The sequence below is a fragment of the Colias eurytheme genome, chromosome 5 (assembly GCF_061535395.1).
Source record: "Colias eurytheme isolate Ceu_HAF_F1 chromosome 5, ilColEury1 Martin Lab GWU primary, whole genome shotgun sequence".
NCBI classification, from domain to species: domain Eukaryota; kingdom Metazoa; phylum Arthropoda; class Insecta; order Lepidoptera; family Pieridae; genus Colias; species Colias eurytheme.
Genome location: NC_142984.1, coordinates 65,183 through 92,943, shown reverse-complemented (window position 1 = coordinate 92,943; position 27,761 = coordinate 65,183). Strand labels below are relative to the sequence as shown.

General features: G+C 39.8%; 1 protein-coding gene across 1 annotated transcript in view; it reads right to left on the bottom strand.

The window, feature by feature from the left end:
• Positions 1-773: 773 nt before the first annotated feature.
• Positions 774-27,761, bottom strand: part of Myo95E (Myosin 95E) — a 33,722-nt gene continuing 6,734 nt past the window's right edge. The window contains exons 8-20 of the mRNA XM_090101645.1: positions 27,075-27,159; positions 25,209-25,366; positions 24,981-25,128; positions 23,662-23,778; positions 22,180-22,496; positions 18,023-18,372; positions 14,398-14,574; positions 14,078-14,318; positions 12,336-13,112; positions 6,374-6,457; positions 1,986-2,116; positions 1,828-1,885; positions 774-1,719 (exon numbers count right to left, since the gene is read on the bottom strand). Of these exons, the coding sequence (XP_089957771.1) occupies positions 1,663-1,719; positions 1,828-1,885; positions 1,986-2,116; positions 6,374-6,457; positions 12,336-13,112; positions 14,078-14,318; positions 14,398-14,574; positions 18,023-18,372; positions 22,180-22,496; positions 23,662-23,778; positions 24,981-25,128; positions 25,209-25,366; positions 27,075-27,159 (2,700 nt within the window). The 3' untranslated portion in view covers positions 774-1,662. The remainder of the gene's footprint in view (positions 1,720-1,827; positions 1,886-1,985; positions 2,117-6,373; positions 6,458-12,335; positions 13,113-14,077; positions 14,319-14,397; positions 14,575-18,022; positions 18,373-22,179; positions 22,497-23,661; positions 23,779-24,980; positions 25,129-25,208; positions 25,367-27,074; positions 27,160-27,761) is intronic.

Here is a 27,761-nt window from a genome sequence, read left to right as displayed (position 1 = left end):
AAACATAAATTTTTAAGTTACAACATTTGTTTGGAGCCCTCGGTGCGGTGCTCAATGCAAAATTTTAATTTACATGATGAGCAAGGTGTTTAATTACAAGAAATTTTCAAAATGTCCCCCTGTTGCTCAATGCAAGTGCGACTAAGGCAAATAGCAGAATTATAAACTAAGTCAAAGTTATTCGCATGATGCGACCATGCTTAGTCAATTAATTCGTTATGCTTAGTTCATCATTAGCCCATTTACGTTCCCACTGCTGGGACACGGGCCTCCTATGAGGGTACATAATCCACCACGCTCGCCAAGGCAGCCCTATACCACCGTGTTCGTAATGAAATAATCTTTATTTTCATATAAATTGTAATTAATAAACAGACCTGTGCAAAATGCTAGTATCCATTTAATACCTGTTTATGCCTGATAACCTGACAACCCAATAATTGTGACCGGAAAAAAATAGGCAACCAAACGTTTGTATATTCTATGGGCTTCATACTTTCGATTGGTATATAATTTGTTTAATAATCAAACCGGTGAAATGTTTAAAAATATATTTTTTTTTTAATAATTCATTAATCTTATTCTGGACTGAAATTTGTAAGCTTAGTTTGTAAGGCAACCCATTTGCAATATATTTATTGAGATATTAAATTTAATATAAAATATGTTTCATTAAATAAGCCTCTCGGTGAAGGTCGTTTTATACCAGGATCTTAGACTATAACTATTTTTGGGAAGAGCCTAGTTGTGATCGGTGAAATAAAAAACGGCACTTAAAAACATTGTTAAATTTTATTTAAAAACGATAAAACATTTGTCAATAACGTAACATGCTTTACATTATCTCCACAGCGGAGCGAGGTCGCCGGGCGTACAAACGTTACACAATATTCAACAATGGCCGCGAGTGCGCTCAATTTATTGTCACACACGTTGCGATACAGTTTAATAGCAAGATCACGTCATTAGGAAAGTCATTCGCGGCCCCACGCGGCACGAGACCGCTCGGCACGGCGGCGGTTGGCACGTTGGCAGTTGGCACGTTGGCAGTGGGCGGCGCTCTCGGGGCGCGCGCGGCGCTACGGCGGCGGCGCTCGCCAATATCTATCGTGACAGTGACGGTGAATTTGACGAATAATTTTACGAATCGGAACCCCATAAACTATCGTAAACGTGAACTATTTCATTGTGCATTGTCTACGCGTCGGCTTCGTCGACGTTCGATAAAAAAAACTTCGACGCGACGCATACGGGACGCGAGAGCCGCCGCCGCCCGCAGCGGCCCGACGAAACGATCGCATATAGTACGCGAAAAGAAAAACTTACAGCTAAAATTGAAACATCATAAAAAATACGATAGGCCGACGGTGGCGAGACGCGCGACGGGCCGGCCTCGGCCCGGCCGTCGAGCGCCCGCAGATCCAAAATTAAAACGCTAGGCAAAACGCTATCTAATCATTTGCAGTTCGCACAAAAACCATTTCACTTTCGTAATCTACGCTTAATTTTAAATCATTATGTACAGAATCGGGCCGCGCTTCGAATTCGAGTACCCGGCGATAGAGAATCGAAAAGAATAGATCCGAATTCGACGTTCACTGTATCGCCGGTGACGCGTCGACAGGAAGCGCGAGTCGAACACAATCGGTGCGGCGCGGGCGCCTACAGCAGCACGTCGAGGCGGCTGCCGCGGCGCACGAGGCGCACGCCGGCACCGGGCTCGGCCCCCGGCCCGCCGCCCGCCGGCCCGCCGCCCGCCGGCCCGCCGCCCGCCGGCCCGCCGCCCGCCGGCCCGCCGCCCGCCGCCCCCGGCCCGCCGGCCAACGCGCCAGGCGCCGCGTGGAACGCGACCGTCACCAGCTGCTGCCCAAAGTTTGCCTCGAATCTGCGCATGGAAAAATTCAAACATTTATTCACTCCATCGGGCTTTTCAATCTAGTCGAATATTTAGCACCGGGTCGGAGAGCGGTCTCCAGGGCACCCACTCGGCGGCGATGTTGACGTGCGGCGGCGCGCCCACGGCGTTCTGCACGACGAGGAACAGCTTGGTGGCGAGCTCCAGCACGTGGCACGTGCGCAGCACCACGTCGCCGCGCCGCCGCCAGCCGCCCTCGCTCTGCGGCAACACGCGTGCACGTTATACCCTCTGCTAAGTTTTGATGGGCCCCGGAGGGAAACGTTCCTTTATTTTTAAAAGGAAATAGAACTGCATTTGAAGAATGTTATAACAAATTTTATTTATTTTTTTATTTTTAGTTAGTTCGATTCCCGATCGAAGCAATGAATTTTCGAAAATCTTTAAATACAGTTCTATTTGTTTTAAAAAAATAAAGGAACGTTTGCTTTCAGCAAATTTTGCCATCTCCAGTAGTTAAGTACTTTTTTCCGGGGCCCATCTAAAATTCCCACATTGTATATCGATTAGATATACATACTTATAAGAGAAACGTCGAGATTAATAATATAATTTACCTATTATTGTCGAGCCAATTTAATAGGCAACATTTGACGTCTATCAATTTTATCTTCATAGGGTGGTAACCTGCTTAAAAACATCGATTAAAGTGAATTAATCGATACGGACTTGAAACATTTGTCAATCGAACTTGAAACACATGTCAATAATTTATGATGATTTTTATTCCCAAGTAATCAATGCATTCGATTCTAGATGTCAGATTTCGATTTTTAGAGTAACGTCTCTGGTATTTAAAAAGAAAAAAGGTTTATTGACACAAAATTGTAGCAACGTCAGTTCTTTAAATCAGAAATTGTTTTTTATGTTTAGAATGGTTTATCAGTAAAATCAAATCCTAAAATTACTTGTATCGGTCATTATTATTATAAATATGTTATCGTAATTGAAAAAAAGTTAAGCAAATGTGCAGTTCTAACAAAACGAAATATCATATTATTCTATGTCGTCGTTACTAGGTTACGTTGTTGAATTTTGTTGAACTGTCAAATGTTGCCTATTAAAATGGCTCTACTATAATATCCTACAAAATTATATAGATTCAAATTTCATTCATTTCACGTTCACAAGACACATTCTATATACCATTATGAAAAAATAACTATAGTAAAAATACTTTCGTAATACCACAGAATAATAACTAGTAGCACAGTATTACAATATTATTTCCTACAGTAAGACAACGCCTTTGATGTCGCGCGATGCCACCCCCAGTGTAGGTACTTACGCTGCCACACGAAAATATGCAAGGGTTGCAACTTGCAACAAATGGGAAATAAAACAATTGTGATTATTACTATTATAATGTACTCATTTATTCTTATGTACATCAAAATAATTGCGATTATTAAAATCAAAGATAGATAAATATATAATTTCACTAGCGGTCCGCCCCGGCTTCACCCGTTTAATGTGTAACAATTATGATTATTAATATTATAATGAACTCATTTATTCATATGTACCATTCAAAATAATTGTGATTATTAAAATCTGATGTAATTATTTGTTCATAAATATATAATCAGGCGAGATTGTGGTCAAGCGCTTCCCTATTACCAATAAAAAAAACATGGTACATATGAAAAATAGATGTTGGCCGATTCTAAGACATACCCGATATGCACAGAAAATTTCATGAGAATCGGTCCAGCCGTTTCGGAGGAGTATGGCGACGAAAACAGTGACACGAGAATTTTATTATAATTTCATATTATATTGCACTGCTAAATATTTACGTAGACACTTTATTTTTGGATGTTCTTAATAGTTTATTATAACATTTAACTAAATAAATCATTCGCATTGGGATGAACAATCTGACAAGACAAGAATGAGAACAACAATTCATAATATACACACCTTTGATTAAAATTCTACAGAAACAAATACAATCTATCTAAAATATCTTAATAACTTCTGGTATTTCAATGCAGATTTACATCCATACACAGAACAGTTTGTGCGCGCCATTATAGAATATGTATGTATAATAAAATTATTACACAAAAAATACGAAGTCGTCCTCTCGCGCTTAGTACTGCAAACTAAGCGTATTTGCAATACGCGGCCCGCGTCGCCCGACCCCCCGCCACTTCCCCTTCACTTCTCTGTGCAAGTACATTCGTCGCCGTACTATAGGAAATATTGTAATACTGTGCTAGTAGATAGCTAGTAGCTACAGAAGCTTATCTTCGCAATGGTTTTCAAAGAAACATGTACTCAATCTTATAAACAATATTATTTAATTTAGCTCGCGTTGCAGTGGAAGCACGTGTTCATTTCCATACCTACCAATTTTATTTTGAGGGAATATAGGCCTTAATTCACGGGACAACGGTTCATAATCCATACTAATATTATAAATGTGAAAGTAACTCTGTCTGTCTGTCTGTTACTCAATCACGCCTTAACTACTATTAAACCAATTTGCATGAAATTTGGTATAGAGATATTTTGATACCCGAGAAAGGATATAGGCTACTTTTTACCCCGGGACATATGATAGGTTTTATCAGGATAATTTCTATACGTCAGGAAAATTTCTATAAGCCAGGGAAATTTCTATACGTAAGAAAAATTTCCACAAGTCGGGAAAATTTCTATAAGCTGGAAAATTTCCATAAGTCCGGAAAATTTCTATACGCCAGGAAAATTTCTATAAACAAGGAAAACTTCTATAAGTCAGGAAAATTTCTATGTTAGGAAAATTTATAAAGATAAGGAAAATTTGTATAAGTCAGGAAAATGTTTATAAGCCAGGAAAATTTCTATACGACAGGAAAATTTCTATACGTCAGGAAAATATCTATACGTCTGGAAAATTTCTATAAGTTAGGAAAATTTATATAGATAAGGAAAATTTGTATAAGTCAGGAAAATGTTAATAAGCCAGGAAAATTTATATACGCCAGGAAAATTACCATAAGAAAGGAAAATTTAAGACAGGAAACTTCCCATAAGTCCGGAAAATTTCTATACGTCAGGAAAATTTCTATACGTCGGGAAAAAATCTTTAAGCTAGAAAAATTTCTATAAGTCAGGAAAATTTCTATATGTTAGGAAAATTTATAAAGATAAGGAAAATTTGTATAAGTCAGGAAAATGTTTATAAGCCAGGAAAATTTATATACGCCAGGAAAATTACCATAAGAAAGGAAAATTAAAGACAGGAAAATTTCCATAATTCCGAAAAATTTATATACGTCAGGAAAATTTCTATATGTGAGTTTTCCTTTGAAAACGCGGGCGAAGCCGCGGGCGGAAATCTAGTAGGAACATAATGTTATCCAATCTAAGTAGATTTTACCTGTCTGTTGCGTCTTTAGGCAAGCAAAAAAAGTTAAATTTCGATCACGATCACAGATTGGCCCTTGCGCAATGGTAAATGACGCATGTTTTTAATACATACCTACACACAGAGATACACAGGCTAATAAAATAATACGAGCTTGTTGTGCTTGTCTCACGAGGCGGGACTCGAACCCGCATCCTTTTGCGCCAAACCGGGGCGGATACCTGACCAATTCAGCCACTCGTGACCTGCCAGAGCGATCGAATTTATTCTATTCTTTCAGTTTTATGTGTCTAAGGGACACACCGCGCGCCAACTATTGAGATGATTAACAACCACCTCAACCAATATGAAACACTTTTCAGTGAATGCAATATTGTAACGATTGAACACGACCTTTTTTGTTGAATTTGATAATTTTGGTTTAATGGCATTCAAATGCTTTATAAATATAAATTTATATTCTTTATAAATTTATATGACGGAAGAAGGGCCCAAAGGCTATTTTTAAAAAGAGTGACGTCAGCAATTCTGACGTCAACATCATCAGGGCAGGCGCTCACACTCGAAGTAGAACGCCCGTAGGTATTTTACTGCCCTTTTATTCCACGTCGTAATTATTATAGAGAGAGCTCCGAACGCTCCAACGGCCGGCGAGTGAAGTGCTCTGTGCCGTCGGGCGATCGCATTTAAAGCAAACCATGACTCACAAGAATTAGTTTGAGTGTTGCCACTCGAATTTTTACAATGAATTTTTATCATTTTTAACAAAGATTAATTATTTCGTTAATTTAATTATTTCATTAGTGGTTGATTAATGAATCAACCACTTATTTAAAAAGATCAAAGTAAACTTTAGCTAGTTATAATTATTTAGTAGTTTGAGGGTAGTCGTTTATCGTCGTTGCGCCGACATATATAATTAAGTTTATTATGTTTATGATTTTTGGCATACATAATAGTAATGTTGTATTGTAATTACTACAACTAGATAAAAAAAAATAAACTATAGGTCTGTTTATATATTTTGTTATGTGATTGTGTATTTCTTAATGTATATGACCTTCTGTTTCTAAAATAAATAAAAGAAAGATATCGCTCACCCCGAACAGGCAGCCGGGCGCGTCCAGCGGCTCGCGCGCCGAGCACTGCGACAGGTCCTCCGTCGAGCTCTCCGCCGCGCCGCACTGCAACCGCACACATTGCGATACTCGCTCTCGGTTCATTTTAGTATAGTTGGGTTTTCTATATACTGTTTCTCTTGCTATTTCGTTTAGAGTCCGGGCTGTCTGGCTGGCGGTAGTGGTTGCGTTTATTAGTGCGCACAGGAAAATATCCGTAATTTAAAGTCATTTATTAACGCGTAATTTTTAATCTTTTGCCTTTAGATAGAACCATCAGACATAAATTGTTTATTGCAAGACGTTTTTTTCGTTGTTAAATAGGTGTCATACGCAATTTTTTATTTCAAAATCATTAAAATGTCATCGAAATAAGTGAAATTACATCAACATGAGTCCGCTTAAAAGGTAAGTAATAACTTTATTACTTATATTATATTATCCTTTTTTAATACTTATATTGAATAATTAGTAAACTAATATTTTTAATAGATGGTTTCATATTTATTACACTTTTGGGTACTAATATGAATTTGATGATATTTGGTTTTTATCAAGTTTACATTAACGTCCTATTTGAGGTTCGTTGGGAAAAGGAGGCAGCATGGTAGATTGTTGCTAAAAAATTGTAAGTAGTAAAATGAATATTATATAATAGTATATCCTTCACGGGGACTCATGTTGATGGAATTTCACTTATTTCGATGACATTTTAATGATTTTGAAATAAAAAAATTGCGTCTGGCACCTATTTAACAACGAAAAAAACGTCTTGCAATAAAAAATTTATGTCTGATGGTTCTATCTAAAGGCAAAAGATTAAAAATTACGCGTTAATAAATGACTTTAAATTACGGATATTTTCCTGTGCAGATAAGATGCGCACTAATAAACGCAACCACTGCGGCCAGCCAGACAGCCCGGACTCTAACCGAAATAGCAAGAGAAACAGTATATCAAAGAACCAACTATACTAAAATTCTCTCTTGTCAACGTTGGTAGCTCCTATACGATCATACGGACCGATGCACTATATGTTTTAGGTCTGAAAAAGTGACATTCTTGTTTTATTGGAAATATCTATCTTGCTTCTCTTTTAAAATGCACGAGAAGAACACCCAGAATCCAATTTCAAAAACACTATTTAAAAAAAAAAACATTTAAAATATTGGAATTTTCGCGGCCGACTGAGCTAAATAAATTCGTATTAAAAAAAATAGATTTTTTTTTTTTTTTTTTTTTTTTTATTAGGTCCACCAAACTGGACATAGCACTACAAAGATAGATATGGTTATTCTATGATACATCACAAGTAATAGGTGCTAGACCTTCTTGAGGTGAACACAGCCTGCAATAATAAGTACGCGAATACATATTTACATTATTACAATATTAACATAATTTAGAAAAATAACATTATGGATCAATTTAAATACAATAGTTATGCAATTTTGGAAACTAATTTTTTAAATGAATTTAGGGATGCGCTAAATATATCGACGTTATTACATACTTTTTCGTTATAAGCTGAACACATGCGGTGCAATGACGAGTGTTGAGCGTAGTTTGTACGACAAAAGGGAAGACTAAACGTTTTCATGTTAGTGGGACGGCTGAATGGCCTTGGTACATGTATGCTAATTTTTCCTAATAATTGAGAATTATCTATTTTACCATTTATAATTTTGTATAGAGACACGATATCAGAAAGGGTCCGTCTGCTTTCAAGCGATTTCATTTTAAAGTGCATAAGTCTAGAAGAATAAGACGTTAGGTTACGGCAAAGATTGTGAGTGAAAGTTAGGTGGTACAGGAATTGTTTCTGTATCCGTTCCAACCGCTGTATATGTACGGCATAAGTAGGATTCCACACAGGGCTGCAGTATTCGAGGAGAGATCGTACGTAGCAATTAAAAAGCAATACTGGTACTTCAGAGTCATTAAAGAATTTGCTCTGTCTAATGATGAATCCAGAAAGGCGTGCGGCCCTTGTTGCTAACGAGTCTATGTGCTCGCGAAAGTCGACTTTTGTGTCCACCACAACACCGAGATCGCGAATGTTCGTGACTTCACCGATTGGAATGTTATCAATAGAGTAAGTTACATGAAGTGGATTACGTTTCCTTGTGAATTTTATATGATAACACTTAGATACGTTAAGGAACATGTTATTTTTTGCGCACCATAATGTAATGCTGTTGATATCGTTTTGTAATGCTAAAGTATCTTCATGGTTTTTTATTACCCTATACAATTTGAGATCGTCGGCGAACATTTGGTACTTAGACGTAATGTTGGCACCTAGGTCGTTAACGTATAGTAGAAAAAAGAGTGGACCGAGGTGAGAGCCTTGAGGTACACCTGAGGGTAATGGTCGAGCGACTGACTTGTAACCTCTGAGTACAACTAATTGGGACCTGTTACGAAGATATGATTCGCACCATCTGAGCAGAGAGCCGCAAATACCTGCGTGGTACAATTTTTGGACAAGAAGGCTATGATCAACCATGTCAAATGCCTTGGAGAAATCGGTGTAGATAGCATGAATTTCATTTTGTTTTTCGAGCTCTTCATTGATGTCGCTGACGTATTCCAAAAGATTTGACATGGTTGAACGCCCCGGAAGAAAACCATGTTGACAGGGGTCAAACAGAGGTTTGAGATGAAAATAAAATCTGTTGTAAATTATGGATTCGAACAGTTTACCCATGGCTGACAGTATTGATATCGGCCTATAGTTCTTAACATCACTCTGATCACCTTTTTTGTGTATTGGAGTGATGTGGGCAATTTTCCATTTAGTCGGAAAATGGCCGAGGGAGATAGATTTATTGTAGATGTGGTACAAAGGCTTTGTGAGTTGCGCAGAACAAGTTTTTAAGAACAGGGGAGCGATTCCGTCTGGGCCTGGTCCCTTGTTAATGTCTATTCCTTGAAGTGATTTGTAGATTTCAGTTTCAGAGATGTTGCAAGAGCCGAGAGATCCATTGTTAGTGAAGGGTGTCATAGCGAAATCTACTGAATGGGGTGCAAGTTTACTATTGTATATGGAGTGGAAGTATTCAGAAAAGAGATTACAGATATTGTGCCCACCTTGAACGTTTCGGTCGTCAAGATACATTTCATCAGGAATGTCCCTACTATTTGATCTTAAGGATTTTATAAAAGACCAGAAGTATTTTGGGTCTTTTTTTATTTGAGCCTTTGCCTCAGATTTAAGTCTATTAATACATGTCAGTAGCATTTTTTGGCAACGGTCACGTAGCATTTGAAAAGTAACCAGGTCCATTGGATTAGAGTATTTTTTGTACCTGTTATGATACTTTGACTTTTCGTTTAGGCATTTAATTAATGACCGACTGAACCAAAAGGGATAGTTCTTGTTATTTTTTGGTCGTAAGGGCGTGTATTTTGTTATTATGGGAGTTATAATACTATAGAATGTATCAACCGTTTCGTCAACTGTTTGTTTAGATTTAAAATAGCTATCCCAACATATTTTATCTAATTCCTCTTTGATTTTATTGTAGTCTGCCTTAGAAAAATTGAGGCTAGGAAACTTATTAATTTTGGGTGGTTTGTAGTTTTTTAGTTTGATATGTATGTCTAAAGGAGGGTGATGATTATCAATTTTTACTAGGGGGAATGGATTGATCATAACTTGAGATGAGTCTTTTGCGTTAGTGACAATAAGATCTAGCGTGCGGTCATTAATGTTTGTGACAGGATTTATTTGGTGGAGACTATTGAATGAAAGGGTGTCAATTAGCAGATTGTCGATTGGATTTGACGAGCAGGTAGGGACTAGATCTTTGTTTGTATCTAATTTCCATTGGATGTGAGGCAGATTAAAATCACCCGCCAACAAGATCACCGATTTCTTCGGTAGTTTATGCTGAACAATATTGTTTAAGTTTGAGGTGAAGTTATTTAAATTAGTTAAAGAGATAGGAGGAGGGAGGTATACTGCGCAAATAAATAGGGGGACGATGGAATTGCCTTGTTTCAGCTTAACAGCTAGCCATAGGTCTTCGATTGAGGATTCCCATTGCAGCTTACGAATTGGTTGGAACTTATTTAGGACAGCTACAAGTACACCACCTCCAGAGATTTTCTTAGAATCAGAGGAGCTTCGGTCCCTTCTGAATACCGTGTATCTATTGTCAAAAAGTTCGCGATCAAAAACCGAGTCATTCAGCCAAGTCTCCGTGAAAATAACAATATCAGCATTTTGTTTTAAAACATTTGTAAAAAGTTCTTCTGTTTTAGTCCGAAGACCTCTTACATTTTGGTATGTAATTTTTATTTTAGTACAATCGTTTATAACCATTCAGCAAAAAACTAATCGAATTTAAGGGAATTCAGAAAGTCTAAATCCTTAACCACAAAGCTTTTTGACGTTATGTCCTTCCTCATATAAATACGGCCGTTTCTAACCCACACAAATTGAACGTTTTTGTCCTTGGACACTTTACGTGCCGCTGCGTGTAATTGTTTGTTTGTAGGTGATAGATGTTCACAAACGTACACAGGTTTCTGTTCCCCGGCGAGGCCCAAATGAGATGAGTTAAGTTTATTGTCCTGATGAGTCCTGTTGAACGTCTTAACGGCTGCAAGTATTTTATCCCGAACCAGAGGACTGGGGAGTTTGACTATAATCGATCTAGGTCGGTTTGATGTTTGGTTAATTTTTGCGACACGATGATAGTTTATTAACTCGTTTTCCGGTAGCACGCAGCCCACTGTAGCAACAAGCTGCTGAATAGTTGTTTTAAGGTTTTCTGCTTTAAATTCTGGAACGTTCTGAATTTCTAGATTACAATCTCTCGATTGTTGTTCAAGTTGATTCAGCTTAGCACTCAAATCAATTACTTGTGATCGTAGTGAAGAGTTCTCCAATTCCAAGTTTCCTATCTTCTTGGTCTTTACGTCCAGGTCAGCTTTGAGCTCGTCACACTTCGATGACATGAAATTTACACTATCTGTGAGCTCCTGTATTATACTGCGTGTGCCAGAGTTTTCCTCAGCAAAATCTCGCCTTATATCTCTGAGAAGACGCGATAAAGATTCGTCGAGTTTTTTGTCGATGTACTGTTTGAGGTCTTCGCAATCAGCAGCGGGTGAAGTCAGTCCTACTGGACGGTGAGGAGAATTGGAATTACCACCCCGTTTGTCTGTAGATTTACACTCTGAGCACTTCCAATTGGCCTTGTAGGATTTAGATTCTTTAGAAAAGTTATCTGCAGGAATGCCCAGGCACTGGAAATGGTACGTGGAATTGCACTTGGAACAAATTTTAAGATCGTTTGTCTTAACTTGCTTGTTACACTTACTACATATATTCATTGTTTTTAATTTCCCGTAATCTTGGTAAATTTTCTGAAGCTGGCAACTCTACGTCTTAGCAAAAATGAAGTTTGACGTTGTCAGTTGATTTTGACATGTAAAATCTTGGTTGATTGCGGGTATTTAGCGCTGTGCGTTGTTTGAGGGTATAAAATTCGGTATTGTATTTTGCTATGTCTAGTTGATAAAATGAAAGTAAAGTTGAGATAACAATACCACAGCTTCCTTGTGAGATATATTTCACAAATCACACACTATAAACTTAATACTGATAGAATTTTAATAATAATTTGAAGTTATTGTACGAGCGTATTTATCAAGGTAAAATGTTGCCACACCACCACAACTATATAGATACACTAGATAATGATATATGAGAAGCTCCTTAGATATTTTCAATAAAACAAGAATGTCACTTTTTCGGGCCTAAATACATATATAGTGCGATATGAACTCGAGAATTACTTTCGTTCGGATTCATCATTCTAATTAATATTCTTTGAAAACATACAACCCGGCGACGGACAGACAGACGGGGTCCCGTTTCACCCTTTCCGGAAGGAACCCTAAAAACGGTTAAATAAAAAAGGTCACTGACCGCGCGCACGTGCACGACGAGCAGGTCGTCGGCGTAGGGCGACAGCGACAGGCGGTACACCGTGTGCGCGGGCACGCGGCGCTTCAGCCGCAGCGAGCGCGCCTCCAGCAGCAGCAGCGCGCCCGTGGACACCACGGCCAGCACGCGCGACGCGCCGCCGCCGCGCGCCACCTTGCCCACCACGTCCGCGAACACCACGTAGCGGTCCGCCGCGCCCGCGCCCAGCCCGCGCCGCCACGCGCCCGACGCGCGCAGCCGCACGTAGTCGCCCACGAACGGGTGCGCCACGCTGCGCGCGTACAGCGCCTTGCGCTCGCGGAACAGCACGCTCGCCGTGACCTTCTCGCGCATGCGGTTGCGCGCCGTCTGGTCGAACGCGCGCCGGTACAGCAGGCAGCGCCAGCGGTGGTGCAGGCGCCGCAGCAGCGCGTCCGTGCGCGCCAGCAGCCGCGCGGGCTCGGCCGGCGGCCACGCGGCGCACGCGGGCGAGCGGTGCCGCGCCGGCAGCCGCGCCCACAGCCCGCGCAGGTAGCGGCGCCGCGCCCACGTGGCCCACGCGCGCCACAGCACGGCGGCGGCGCGCGCGCGCCGGCCCGGCTCGCCGGCGGGCTGGCGGGCCGGCGGGCCGGCGGCGCGCGCGCGGCGGGCGCGCCAGGCCCGCGCGATGACGCGCTGCGCGGCGGCGCGGCGGCGGCGGCGGTGCGCGCGCCAGGCGCGCTGCGCGGCGGTCACGAGCTGCTCCACTCGCGCGTTCCGCAGCGCCTCCAGCTCCCACACCTGCCGCAGGCCTCCCGCGTTTCATTTCTCGATTATGTTTCATGTTTCCGGATCGGTGAGAATGTTCGTCGAATTATGTTCGTCCGAAAAACATTAGACAGAGCACGGAAAAAAATGATTTACAAAAAATATAAAAAAAACTACGTTAAAAAAAACGACTTCAAAAACGGAAAATTTTTAACGTAGTTATTTTTATTTAATAATAATTAGTGTATTTTTCAACACGAATCAAACGAGCCTAAACTCGACAAAGTTTAGTCAATTAATTTCCTATGGCCACCTTCCGATTCCATCATCAAATCAGCTCTGTGTCATGATAATTTTTCATCGCTACCCAATTTACATACGTATACAAAATTTCAGATAACCGGAAAGTGAATCAAAGTTACTTGCTAGATTTTCAAATGGGCCTACCCGAATCAAATTTTTATGGGACCAATTCGAAACCAATCCACATCAAACAAAAAAAAAGAATCACGCAAATCGGTTCAGAAACCTCGGCGTAATCGGTGTACATACATTAAAAAAAATATACCGGCCGAATTGACCCCCTCCTATTTTTTGAAGTCGGTTAAAAATATGGACGTAAAGATTGAAACAAAAACGTGAATAAAACGCGTCGAAAATGTGGGAAAATCGTAATCGACATCGACACAGAAGAATTATGAAGCAAAATGGGAGTTTTAAAAGATTCGGTCGAATTGAAAACCCCCCAATTTTTTTTTATTTGACTTTTATAAAAATTCTTACATAATCTTATAATTTACTTTTATAGTACATACATGTAAAAATGTTTAAATAATTTGATATATAAAAAAATAAATTAATAGATTGTATAAATAAAGCAGTTATCGTAAAACGATCGCCTACTTTGCCTCAGACAGTATAAATGTGAGATCGCGATCGACTTTGAAGGAAGCATGTCATCACATAATATTCGGTACGAACAACAGAGAAGCACTGACCGTACGCGGGCTGCGGATGAAGACGCGTGTGCGGCCGTACGTGAACTCGGCGCTCGGGATGGGCAGCGCGCGCAGCAGCGCTCGCGCCGCGCGCACGGGCTCGTCGCGCGAGCCCGCCGGCCCGCCGGCCCCAGGCCCGCCGACCCCCGGCCCGCCCAGCACGCCGTAGCGCGCCAGCACGCCGCGCGCGCACAGCGACTCGCACCAGCCCGCGCGCCGCAGCAGCGCCATGTCCATGATCCTGCACAGAAGTGCGCGCTGTAGCCGCGGGTGTGCGGGGTGTGTGGGGGCGGGGCGGGGAGGGGCGGGGCGGCACTCACCCCTGCGAGCGGATCTGGTGGCGCAGCAGGTGCGCGTCGAAGCGGTAGGGGCGCAGCGCGGCGTCGGCGCGCAGACAGCGCACGAGGCGCGGCGCGGGCGGCAGGCGCCGCACGAGCGCGCCCACGAGCGCGCGCTGCCGGCACGCCAGCGCGCTGGGCCGCCGCGGGGACCCGCCGCTGCACACGCACACGCTCTCATTGCGGCCGGCGGCGCCCCCAGATATAATAGGTCATAGGGCGTAGATGCGTTATGCGCGCTCACCGAGTGGCAAAAACGAAAAATGCCTACTTGTGTGATGACAAAGATTTCTAAAAGTCATGGGACCACTTATCACCTATAAGTATTACTGTATCACTATTGTCATTATCCGAAAGCGACAAAAAATGCTATAGGTAAACCAGAATCTAATGGCAATTAGGGAAATCAAAATTTTTAGTGTGCAACCCTAGGGAAAATGGACTGAACGATCTTGATACTGCGTATTTCTTATTTTGTCCTCAATATCATTAGTCACATTACATAAGTGGATAATACTGTATTAAATAATGAGATATCCACGTAATATTATGTGTACTTATTACATGTATAATATATTACTTTTCTAAAGGTAATCCATACTAATATTATAAATGCGAAAGTAACTCTGTCTGTCTGTCTGTTACTCAATTACGCCTTAACTACTGAACCAATTTGCATGAAATTTGGTATGGAGATATTTTGATACCCGAGAAAGGACATAGGCTACCTTTTATTGCGAAATATGTACCACGGGCGAAGCCGGGGCGGACCTCTAATAATATTATAAATGCGAAAGTGTATTTATTCGTATTAATGTGACATGGCCATGGGTAACTTTTGACAGCGGTGAAACGACTCATACCAAGAAGCTTATATCTAATAGTGACGGACTAATACACTGGACCCTAACTAACTACCTAGGTGTGAAAGGGATAAAAAAACATACAGGCGTCATTCAACGTCATATTTTCTTGTTACAAGTTAATGTTCATACTGAAATCTCCAGTGTATTAGATATAAGCTTCTTGATTCATACTAATGCGAATTTAACATCAGGGGAATCCGCGGGTAAAGAAAAATATATGAATATTGTTTTCAATGGCAAATAAATGTTATTTTATTTTTTTTTATTTAATAAAAATGATGATGATGATATTGTTCATGAAATTAATAATAATTCCATTATTCCAGGGCCCTGGTGAAAGCGCCCAACGACCGGGCGAGTTTATACGTTCACTAGCTGTGCAGATACTGAGCCATTCTGCGCACGCGCGGCCTGTGGATAGAGAGCATAGCGTGCGGGATGTGGGTGGGAATAGGTGGGTGGTTTACTTTAATCAGTCGTAAAAATTTCCAATTTTAGGAAGATTAGAAAAATGATTTTAACAATAGTTAGGGAAATTTCGATTGACAGAAAAATTGCGATAAGTCAGGAAAAATTTCTATAAGTCAGGAAAATTTCCATAAGTCGGGAAAATTTCTATAAGCTGGAAAATATCCATAAGAAAGGAAAATTTCTATACACCAGACAGATTTCTATAAACAAGGAAAATTTCTATACGTTAGGAAAATTTCTATACGACAGAAAAATTTATATAGATAAGGAAAATTTGTATAGGTCAGGAAAATATTGATAAGCTAGGAAAATTTCTATACGCCAGGAAAATTTCCATAAGAAAGGAAAATTAAAGACAGGAAAATTTACAAAGGCCTGAAAATTTCTATACGTCAGGAAAATTTCTATACGTCAGGAAAATTTCTATACGCCAGGAAAATTTCTATACGTGAGGAAAATTTCTCTTTGCCGCAAAAATGTTTATAATCCAGGAAATGTTCTATGCGCCAGGAAAATTTTCCATAAGAAAGGAAAATTTAAGACAGGAAAATTTCTATACGTCAGGAAAATTTCTATAAGCCAGGGAAATTTCTATACGTCAGGAAAATTTCTATAAGTCAGGAAAATTTCCACAAGTCGGGACAATTTCTGTAAGCTGGAAAATTTCCATAAGTCCGGAAAATTTCTATACGCCAGGAAAATTTCTATAAACAAGGAAAACTTCCATAAGTCAGGAAAATTTCTATATGTTAGGAAAATTTATAAAGATAAGGTAAATTTGTATAAGTCAGGAAAACGTTTTTAAGCTAGGAAAATTTCTATACGCCAGGAAAATTTCTATACGTCAGGAAAATTTCTATAAGTCAGGAAAATTTCCACAAGTCGGGAAAATTTCTATAAGCTGGAAAATTTCCATAAGTCCGGAAAATTTCTATACGCCAGGAAAATTTCTGTAAACAAGGAAAACTTCCAGAAGTCAGGAAAATTTCTATAAACAAGGAAAACTTCCATAAGTCAGGAAAATTTCTATATGTTAGGAAAATTTATAATGATAAGGAAAATTTGTATAAGTCAGGAAAATGTTTTTAAGCCAGGAAAATTTATATACGCCAGGAAAATTTCTATGCGTCAGGAAAATTTCTATACGCCAGGAAAATTTCTATACGTGAGGAAAATTTCTCTTTGCCGCAAAAATGTTTATAATCCAGGAAATGTTCTATGCTAATTTCCATAAGAAAGGAAAATTTAAAACAGGAAAATTTCTATACGTCAGGAAAATTTCTATACGTCGGGAAAATTTCTTTAAGCTAGAAAAATTTCTATAAGTCAGGAAAATCCTAGGTAGTTAGTTAGGTGTGAAAGGGATAAAAAAACATACAGGCGTCATTCAAGGTCATATTTTCTTGTTACAAGTTAATGTTCATACTGAAATCTCCAGTGTATTAGATATAAGCTTCTTGGGTAGACCTATACAACTGACGAATGCGACAGAGACAATAAAATGTCTGTCAAATAGATATGTATGTTTATTTTTTTCGTATACAAACTAGCGTGCTGTCTCTTTATCGGTCTTCAAATACTATACGATGACATTATTGTACTACGTTTTCTATGTGTGCGAGTTACCGGGGCTTGTTGGGGCCATGATTTTGCGAACTATTACTTACATGTAACGCATCTACGCCGTTTAAATTATATCGTTGGTAGCGCCTACACTCGAAAAACGATTCAACCTATCTACTGTTGACGTTCTAGCTCTTGTTAATCTATATTAATATCGTGTGTTTAATCATATATAATCTTTTAATTTCCAATAAAGCGCAATCAGTGAATTTAGCCTACAGTGAGTGACAACAGTCTGCATGGAGTGTTTCATCGAATAAGTTTGCACATTTAATGCAGAAAGTCGATTCTCCGATATATTGGCCGATTAAGAAGAGCTGGAACTTCAACACATTTCCACATTGCACATGTGTAGTGTCTGTGAAGACGCGCGCGGCGTGATGGTGAAAGGTGGGAACGGGAGTTTGAATTGAAGTGAATGGAATTTACGGGAGGAAGTGGTTGCTAAGAGACGGTTCATAAAATACGTTCGCATACAAGTTGGGGGGGGGGAGGAGTCTGGCCGAGTGCGACAAGGGAGGACGGGTCTACGTCGTGTTCAAACGACGTCATATACACGCGTATTACGTACTCTAAATACGTGCGAGCAAGCGAGTCTATATCTCTACATAGTACAGGGCAGGAGGTCGAACCCGGCGGAGGCGTGCGGCGGGTGCGGCGGGTGCGGCGGCGCGGCGAACAGCGCGGCCAGCAGCGGCTCGCGCGCGGCGCCCAGCGCGGCGGCGCAGCGCCGGCACAGCGCGTCGCGGTTCTTGGCCACGATGCCGCGCGCGCTGTACACCACGGGCCCGCCGAAGTGCAGCACCTGGAAGCGGTCGGGCGGCAGCACCAGCAGGCGCGGGTGGCGGCGCCGCGCCAGGCGCGCCAGGAACGCGGCGTCGGGCGCCGCCCGCAGCGCGGCCTCGCGCAGCGCGCCCAGCACGCTGTCCGCGCCCGCGTCCAGCAGCTCGGCCGCGCTCTCGTGCTCCGCGTACGGCAGCGGCGTCCACGCGAGCCCCTGCGAGACCCACGGCTGCAGCGGAGCGCTCGGGGCGCGAAGGGACCGGGTCACGCCCGCCCTTCGCGCCGACCGATCGGTGCGTCCGAATAATTATTTATGACGAAAACGAATCGTCAAAACTGATCCAGTTTTCGAATAAAAAAGAATCATCGAAATCGGTCGACCGTCGAATCACCCGGGCGAAAGTCGTCTTAAACTAACACAAAAAAATACAATCCAAAAGAGAACCTCCTCCTATACTGGCCGATTAAGAAGAGCTGGAACGTAAACACATTCACAAATTGCACATGTGTAGTGTCTGTGAAGACGCGCGCGGCGTGACGTCATACTGCATACGCATCATGAAAAGTCTGCCCGTCTCTCTCGCGCGCAGATTAGCTTATGAGAGTGAAGGGGACAATTATTATTATTGTTTTTATTTTGCAATTGTTTATAAATACAGGGTGATGTAATTTAAACAAAGACGTTAGGTATACTCATAGAAATCTAAATAACAAGACACTAGAAGTCGTAAGCGCGCGTGACCTTGTCGCCACTCAGGTGACTTTCACATCACCAGTGTGTTCGTCACAGTTCAGTTGCTATGGAGACGTATGTGTGTAAACATGGTGTGTTTCAGCATTTCCCACTGCGGAAATTCTTCCACAAGTTGTAATTATACTAATAAAGGAATAATATTTCATCGGTAAATATTTTTTTTTAGAAATAATGCCGTTTTTCCTTAAAATTATAGAATATTTACAAGTATTACGAGTGTCACCATAGTAATCGAAATAACAATGAATGACACAGTTTCAACCTTATTGGAGCAAAAAGAAACAAAACGTCTCATATACTTAGGGATGTTATTCTGAAATAAACCGTAAAATCGTGCGTTAGGATACATATTAAAAAGCTTAATTTAATATTTAAGTTAGTTTTCACTAAAATCAAGTTGTCCAATAAAAGGCATAGTTTACTTGTGTGTACTGTTTAGCTATCGGTTTAAATGTGTTGATTTTGGCGACAGCGGTTTTCATACGAATTATGACATTATAGCACTTCTATGTGTCTTGTTATTTAGATTTCTATGGGTATACTACTAACTATATTCGACGAGATAACTACTTCGCGGTACGCGGATTAGAATTTTTTTTAACTTTACCTAGGTTAAATTATGTAACAATTTTAATAAGTTTTGTAAACAAAATGTAAACGCAGTAAGTTAAAATGTTCATACATAGCTGAACATTACAGCTTTTATTGTAATGTAGCCTTATCTCTTACGTGCTAGGGTTTCACTTGTATTGGTCTAAGATCCGAATATAAGTCGAAATGCAACGGCGTGATAATAGAATGAGACCAATTTTATAATAAACTAGCGGTCCGCCCCGGCTTCGCCCGTGGTACATATTTACGTTTTCTCGACGTAAAAACCATCCTCGTACTTCAAGGAATATAATAAAAAAAGAATTTTCGAAATCGGTTCAGCCGTTCTCGAGTTATGCGCTTACCAACACATTTTGCGATTCATTTTTATATATAAGACTAGCATTCCGCCTGCGGCTTCGCCCGCGTTTTCAAAAAAAAACCCGCATAGTTCCCGTTCCCGTGGGATTTCCGGGATAAAACCTAGCCTATGTCACTCAGAAATGATGTAGCTTTCCAACAGTGAAAGAATTTTTCAAATCTGCCAAGTAGTTTCGGAGCCTATTCAATTCATACAAACAAACAAACAAACAAAAAATCAAACCTTTCCTCTTTATAATATTTGTATAGATAAATTTAGTGTATTAAAAAATGTATTAAAAATGGGTTGACTGGGAAAGTCTTGGACAGGATATTTTTAATGAATTAAAAAAAAAACATTTCTTTTTAATTAATGGCAGTATCAACACAATAAAAAAAAATTATAATAGAGTTAAAGTATGAAACCTACAGAATGTGCAGTCATAGTCGTTTTCTAATATTTACCGGGACAAACGGCTAGGTTGGCAGGTATAAACAGGTATGTCGGTACCAGTTACTTTCACTTGATAGGATGATGAAAAAAAAATTATGTCAGCGCTGTTTTATTACAAAATTGTTTTATTATCTCGAAACTGCAATTTAGACCGGACTCTCAGTGGAGTTTCGTTTGCAAAAATAGCGGACCTAAATCTGACTTCTGATATATATTGTATAGATCCCAGACATCCTATAGACAGATGTTGCCAACCAGTTTTGTGGTCCCCCTCCCCCCACCCCGGTAATTAAATATGGCATACAAAGAAAAAAATAAAAATTTCCTAAACATGCCGTGTGGAGTATCAAATGAAAGAGCTTATTGAGTAGATCACGAATATATAGCATACTATAACATTTCTTACACTTTCTCTAAGATTTTTTAGAAAATTTACGAAAATGGTCCATTTTTGAGTTAACTTTAAACCACTATAGATTGAAAACTCATGAATATATTTTTTAAATTATTATTTTAAATAATTAACAATAGTCCATTGTTTACGATTCAATAGTTCGTACAGTGAAATAGTTGCATGGGGGAGTGGGGGGAGTATTCAAAGATGGCGAGTATATTTTCAAGTTTATACCAGAAATAAAGGCCTAATACAAAAATATCGGTGTCACTGTCGTTGTGTTTGACAGAATGACAAATATGGCAGAAAATTCTTGAATCAGCCTTTGTGTGATAAGATTTCAAATCGGTAACTTCAGTGAAAGTTGCGCCTTGCAATTTAAAACATTTTGTGGGGTCATCAAATCCAACACATACATATAGCTCACTTATATTACGAACTAATGAATCGTAAACAATGGACTATTGTTAATTATTTAAAATAATAATTTAAAAAATATATTCATGAGTTTTCAATCTATAGTGGTTTAAAGTTAACTCAAAAATGGAGCATTTTCGTAAATTTTCTAAAAAATCGAGAAAGTGTAAGAAATGTTATAGTATGCTATATATTCGTGATCTTCTCAATAAGCTCTTTCATTTGATACTCCACACGGCATGTTTTGGAAATTTTTATTTTTTTCTTTGTATGCCATATTTAATTACCGGGGTGGGGGGAGGGGGACCACATAACTGGTTGGCAACATCTGTCTATAGGATGTCTGGGATCTATACGATATATATCAGAAGTCAGATTTAGGTCCGCTATTTTTGCAAACGAACATCTCCTTGGAGCCTGTTCTAATTAATAAAAAATGAAAATAAAAGATTTTTTAATAATTAATAAAAAATATCCTGTCCAGGATTTTCCCAGTCAACCCATTTTTAATATATTTTTAATACACTAAATTTATTATAAAATTGGTCTCATTCTATTATCACGCCGTTGCATTTCGACTCATATTCGGATCTTAGACCATATTGTATTGGGAGTGAGCGCATGTGTTATTTGTATTTTTTGTATCGTTATTTTGCATATGACATTAAATTTAATTATTATTTGATAATTGAATGATTATCAATACTACTTATATTACAATAAAATTGATTAGGTATGAGAATAAATAATTAAGTTCATCGATTGAGTTACTTTTAAATTGTTATTTTACATGTAAGTTATGAGAGCTTTCATATTATCTACAACGTACCCATTTTACAATTCAAGTCTACACTAGAATCGCATTTATTTTTGAACATACTGTATAGTAAAATTGCGTAAGTGTGAATACCGTGAACATGCCAGCTTTCCTTAATCGACCGGTACATATTTTTAAAGTCGGTCTCAAATACACTCATATAATCGCGAGATCGAACGCGAGAGCGGCCGCAGTATAGTTTCGAAATCGGAAAGCGACGGCGACGGGTCGCACCTCGCGCGCGTACTCCTCCTGCTCGCGGCGCAGCGTGAGCGCGGTGACGGCGGCCTGCACGCGCTCGGCCGCGTAGTTGATGAGCAGGCGCTCCAGCCCGTTGTGCGCCAGCGCCTCCAGCCCGTACACGTCCAGGATGCCGAGCGCGCGCCGGCCCGCGCCGCGCCCCGCCAGCGCCGCGTTCACGGCGCCCACGAGCCAGTTGAACAGGCGCGAGTACAGCGCGCACAGCAGGCGGTCGCGCAGCGCGCCGGCCCACTCGGCGCCCCCCTCCGCGCCGTGCTCCGACCCGCACTCCTCCTCCGCGCCGCACTCGTCTGCCCGAGGGTTACGTAGCTTTTTAAAATCGTTTTAAGTATAGGTAGTTTCAAAAGGGACGACGCGAAATAAGGAATATGCATAAAATTTGAAATGGCCTAAAATATTTTTTTCTCGAATACTTATTATCGTAATATTATAATAGAAAGGATTTTTTTTTATTTACTCGTTATTTAAACCTCTAAAATAATATTTAAAAAGTGTAAAATAAGGGAGCGAAATTCAAACTTCCAAAACGCGTCACCGTTGGTCGAACGAAATGTGACGTCATCTGACACGACATTGTATTCATCGGCGTCGAAACTCATATTGTTTTACAAGTTTTTGTGAAAAAAATAAATAATTTAAACCTGTATTCTTGTGCTGATTGTAGTGAAGTTTAGTTAAGATTTGTAGTGAATCTAGGACGATGACTGAAGCTGGTTTTGTCAAAAGTTAATTTTAACCCGAACTTTCTAATGTTCAATAACTAATGCAAAACTAACTTTTTACTTATTCACAATAAGCTGTATATACAGTACACTTACGTTAAAATGATCTTCACAACAATATAAACACGATTTAGGAGATATATTATCCCTTCTCATCACCTTTCACTACTGTTTTCGTATTTTCTTGAAATACAAAAAAACACTTTGTCGGGTGTTTTTCGAGTAGTATTTGTGCACTCCGGTACTATACAATACTTATAAGATAATTTTTTGACTTCTTTCATGGTTTTAAAGTTTATACGAAGTAACTGAAAAGTCCACAGTAAGGTAAACACCCACTGGACGTGTCATGTGCAGTCACGCAAAGCGCGCGCAAAATGGCGGCGTATGAACTGCTTAAATCTTTTAAAAGTTTTTTTCATTTTTAAAAATATATAGAGTATTTTGAAGCCCATTAATGTTTTTTTTTCTACGTTATAAAATAGTAAACTATTAATTTAAGACAAAAAAGAAAAACATGAATATTCCCCATTATAAAACGAGCGACTAAAAAACTTAATGACTGACGATCGCAAAGCGTTCGAATGACTAGAGCGGTATGAATCAGAGGGAGCGAGAGAACCTTAACTTCCGACAGTAAAGAACGAAGAGAAAGAGAAGAAATGTGTTGTGATTATCGTGTGCGGTGTGCAGTGTATATTTAGCGGCGACGTTGGACCGGACCGACCCGTACCGTGCGGCGTGGGCTCGGCGCGCGGCTCGGCGAGCGGCTCGGCGAGCGGCGCGGCGCCCAGCGCGAGGGCCAGCACGTCCGCCTCCACCCCCACCAACGCGCACGCCTCGCGCATCTCTGCACACAAGTTTTCTTTTTATTATTTTACAAAATAATACATGTCACCCATTTTTGAAAGAAAGAAAGAAAGAAAGAAAAGTTTATTTATCACCACACACATAATAAAAGAAAAAAAAAATACAAAAATAATTAATAAATAATTATTAAAAAAAATTATGAGGCGTGCACTTTTGGATTTTCCAAACTATTTATAGTATTGGCGTCACTGATATGCGCTGGAAGTATGAAGTCATCTTTTAGTTTAATCTGTACATTATCTTTTATATGGGTCCATAAGGCGCGTGGATTTTGTATGTTAGAATTAATGTATGTTTCAAAGTAAGCTGTTTTTTCTCGATGAAGTGCAGATGCAACATATTTTTTAAATCGATATAGTAGTTTTTCGCACTATCTGTCTTACAAATTTTAGCCCTGGCTTGAGCTTCGTCTCGTCTTTTCATCATTTGTTTAATATTATACGTCAACCAGGGTGGTTTCTATAAAGTACTCTTAAGTAGTACGGTGTATTTCATTATAGTAGAGCCATTTTAATAGGCAACATTTGACAGTTCAACAAAATTCAACAACGTAACCTAGTAACGACGACATAGAATAACATGATATTTCGTTTTGTTAGAACTGCACATTTGCTTAACTTTTTTCAATTACGATTACATATTTATAATAATAATGACCGATGCAACTAATTTTAAGATTTGATTTTACTGATAAACCATTCTAAACATAATAAACATTTTCTTATTTAAAGAACTGACGTCGCTACAATTTTGTGTCAATAAACCTTTTTTCTTTATAAATACCAGAGACGTTACTCTAAAAATCGAAATCTGACATCTAGAATCGAATGCATTGGTTACTTGTGTGGTTACTTGGGAATAAAAATCATCATAAATTATTGACATGTGTTTCAAGTTCGATTGACAATTGTTTCAAGTCCGTATCGATTAATTCGCTTTAATCGATGTTTTTAAGCAGGTTACCACCCTATGAAGATAAAATTGATAGACGTCAAATGTTGCCTATTAAATTGGCTCAACTATAATATAATTTATATCGCGTATTTATATCACATCGTGATCCAAGCGTTTTGTACGCTTAATGATATTGAATACCAGCCGTGCCGGTTTCACCCGCGTTCGAACCCAGAACAGAGAACGTTTCCAACGAGCGAGTCAGGTTTATTAAATGAGCGCACGCACCGTACTCGTGCACCAGGCGCGTGCCGATGGAGCCGTCGATGTGGTGGTGCGGCTCGAACTGCACGTTGCCCAGCTTCAGCAGGAAGGCCAGCACGCGCAGCACGGCGCCGCACTCGGCCGCGCTGAAGCCCAGCGCGTTCATCGCCGCCTGCAACGGGCGCGGCGCGTGAGTGGGGCGGTGAGGGGCGGGGCGGGGCGGGGCGGGGCGGGGCGGGGTGCGGGGCGCACCTTGGTGAAGGCGAAGTGGTCGCGGTCGGCGCGCGGGTCGTGCGGGCCGGGCGGCGCGGGCGGCGGCGCGCGGCGCGGCGACGCGGGCGCGCCCTCGCCCTCCGCGCGCCCCACCAGCACGCGGTACGTCTCCCACGACCGCTGCAGCTTCAGCCGCTCTGCGAACGTCGTGCGTTATCGTTATCGTCTACGAAGGTCTCGCTATATAAAAATCCAATTTTCCGTGCACTATAATTATTTACTTATACAGGGTGTCCCAGAAGTCGACGTCGAGCCGAAATTTTCTGACGGAACAAAAAATTAAAAAAAATGTAGGTCATGTATTTTTGAAGTAAAGGAATTTTTTTTTGATTCCAGAAAATGTACACCATGTTTTTTCATTGCTGTTGAAATGAAATGAAATAATTTATTTGCAGGAATTGTGGTTAACTACAAGGTTTTACAATATATTACAATAAAGTCCGCACAATTCGCCAGCAAACTGGCATACAAATATTTATGTGTATAACTAAAATACAATATAATATTTTTACATTAATTTTAACATTTTACATTACAGTTATTATTACTATCTACCTTTTCTATCTTTAGTGTTTACAAGCAAAAAACTCATTCATATTATAAAAGCAATGAGATTGCAGCCACTTTTTTAACTTAAGTCACACCCCGGATACTCTATACAAAATTATCGTTTTGACAGTCACACTGTAGAGACTGCAAATGTGTGTGTTAACGCTTTATGTTTGGCACATTTGTGACTAGCGTAAAAAAATATCACGTTTTTCTGATGAAATACATCCGTAAACAGCACAATATCTAACCATTTTCTACGAAAAACGATAATCACATATCCAAAATAATAAATTACTTTAAGTCAATTTGATTAATGATGTCAATCTTCGTTGCGTATCGTCCTTGCAGAAAAATGCGGACCATTTTTAACCATTTTTAGCCGTACACTAGAATCGTTTTTTGTAAATTCAAAGAAATTGTTAAAAACAGACTTTGTTTAACAAAAAAAAATTATGGCCGATATAATGGAGTAAGTGTTATAACACGTTAGAATCCTTATTAAATGCGCTAACTTTTAAAGCTACTTGTCAAACTGGAGTAGTACTTTTTTTTCAGGTCGATCAGTTGAAGTAGTGTGAAAAATGAATTTTGAAAACTTGGTACGGTACAAAATGACATTTTCCTACAAGTTGGAGTGATCGGTACAGGGTTTAGGATCACAGGTTACATAAAGAACTATTCGGGATGACGTAAGAGAAAAAAAAATTGGCAAAAAGTAAATATCTGTAACAACAGCAATGAATAAATTGTCACATGGTGTACATTTTCTGGAATTAAAAAAAATTTCCATTACAAATATAAATTTATAAAGAATAGAAAAAATTCGATCACGAGGCGGGACTCGAACCCGCATCCTTTCGCGCCATTCCGGGGCGGATGCCTGACCAACTCAGCCACTCGTGACCCGTTAGAGCAATCGAATTTATTCTATTCTTTCAGTTTTATGTGTCTGTAGGGACACACCGCGCGCCATCTATTGAGATGATTAACAACCATTTGTGATCGAATTTTTTCTATTCTTTATAAATTTATATTTATAAAGCATTTGAATGCCATAAAACCAAAAAAAATATAAATTCAATTTCCATTACTTCAAAAATACATGACCTACATTTTTTTTTTAATTTTTCTGATAACTGGTGTGGCATTACCTGTCAGAAAATTTCGGCTCGACGTCGACTTCTGGGAAACCCTGTATGTAATCAAATAAAAAATTAAAAATAATAATTATTATTAAAAATCCACGTTAACGTTAAATATGAATGGCGAAGAGCTCGACGGCGGGGCACTCACTGAGCAGGTGCGCGTCGGCGCCGGCGAGCAGCTGGTACAGCACGTGGAAGTTGCGCTCGCCCTCCGCCACGTGCGCCACGCGCTCCTGCAACAGAGCCGTGTGAGCGGTGTTCGCGATCTAGACCTCACGGTCTGTTAATAAATGAATTTGCAAAACAGTCTTACTTGGAATGACGTTATAGAACACTCTTGTAATGAAGCATTTAATATTTTCCATGATACTTTACAATTGTTTTACAACCTTTGCTTTCCAGTGTACAGAATACACGTCAAGTATAACACCGTAGCTCCTAAGTGGTTATCAAAGGGTATCAGAGTGTCAAGTGTGCGAAAAAGAGAACTTCGTTACAATTATTACAAAACTAAAAATACATACAATAAAACTACGTATACATCTTACGCAAAGATGCTGAAGAAGTTGATTATTCTATCACAAAGAAATTTTCATTCATTCTATTTAAGCAACGCCAAGAATAAATCTAAGGCTAAGTGGAATATAATAAATAATAAATCTGATAATTGTAAATTTCGTATAAATAATTTAGAGTCAATAAAATTAGGGGATCGGGCCGATCGGCTGATACATATCTAATCCTGAAGAAATTTCTAGAGCTTTTAATGACTATTTTATAAATTGTAACATGAATTTGAAACCTCACTTTAATAGTAAAAGTTTCAAAGGAATAA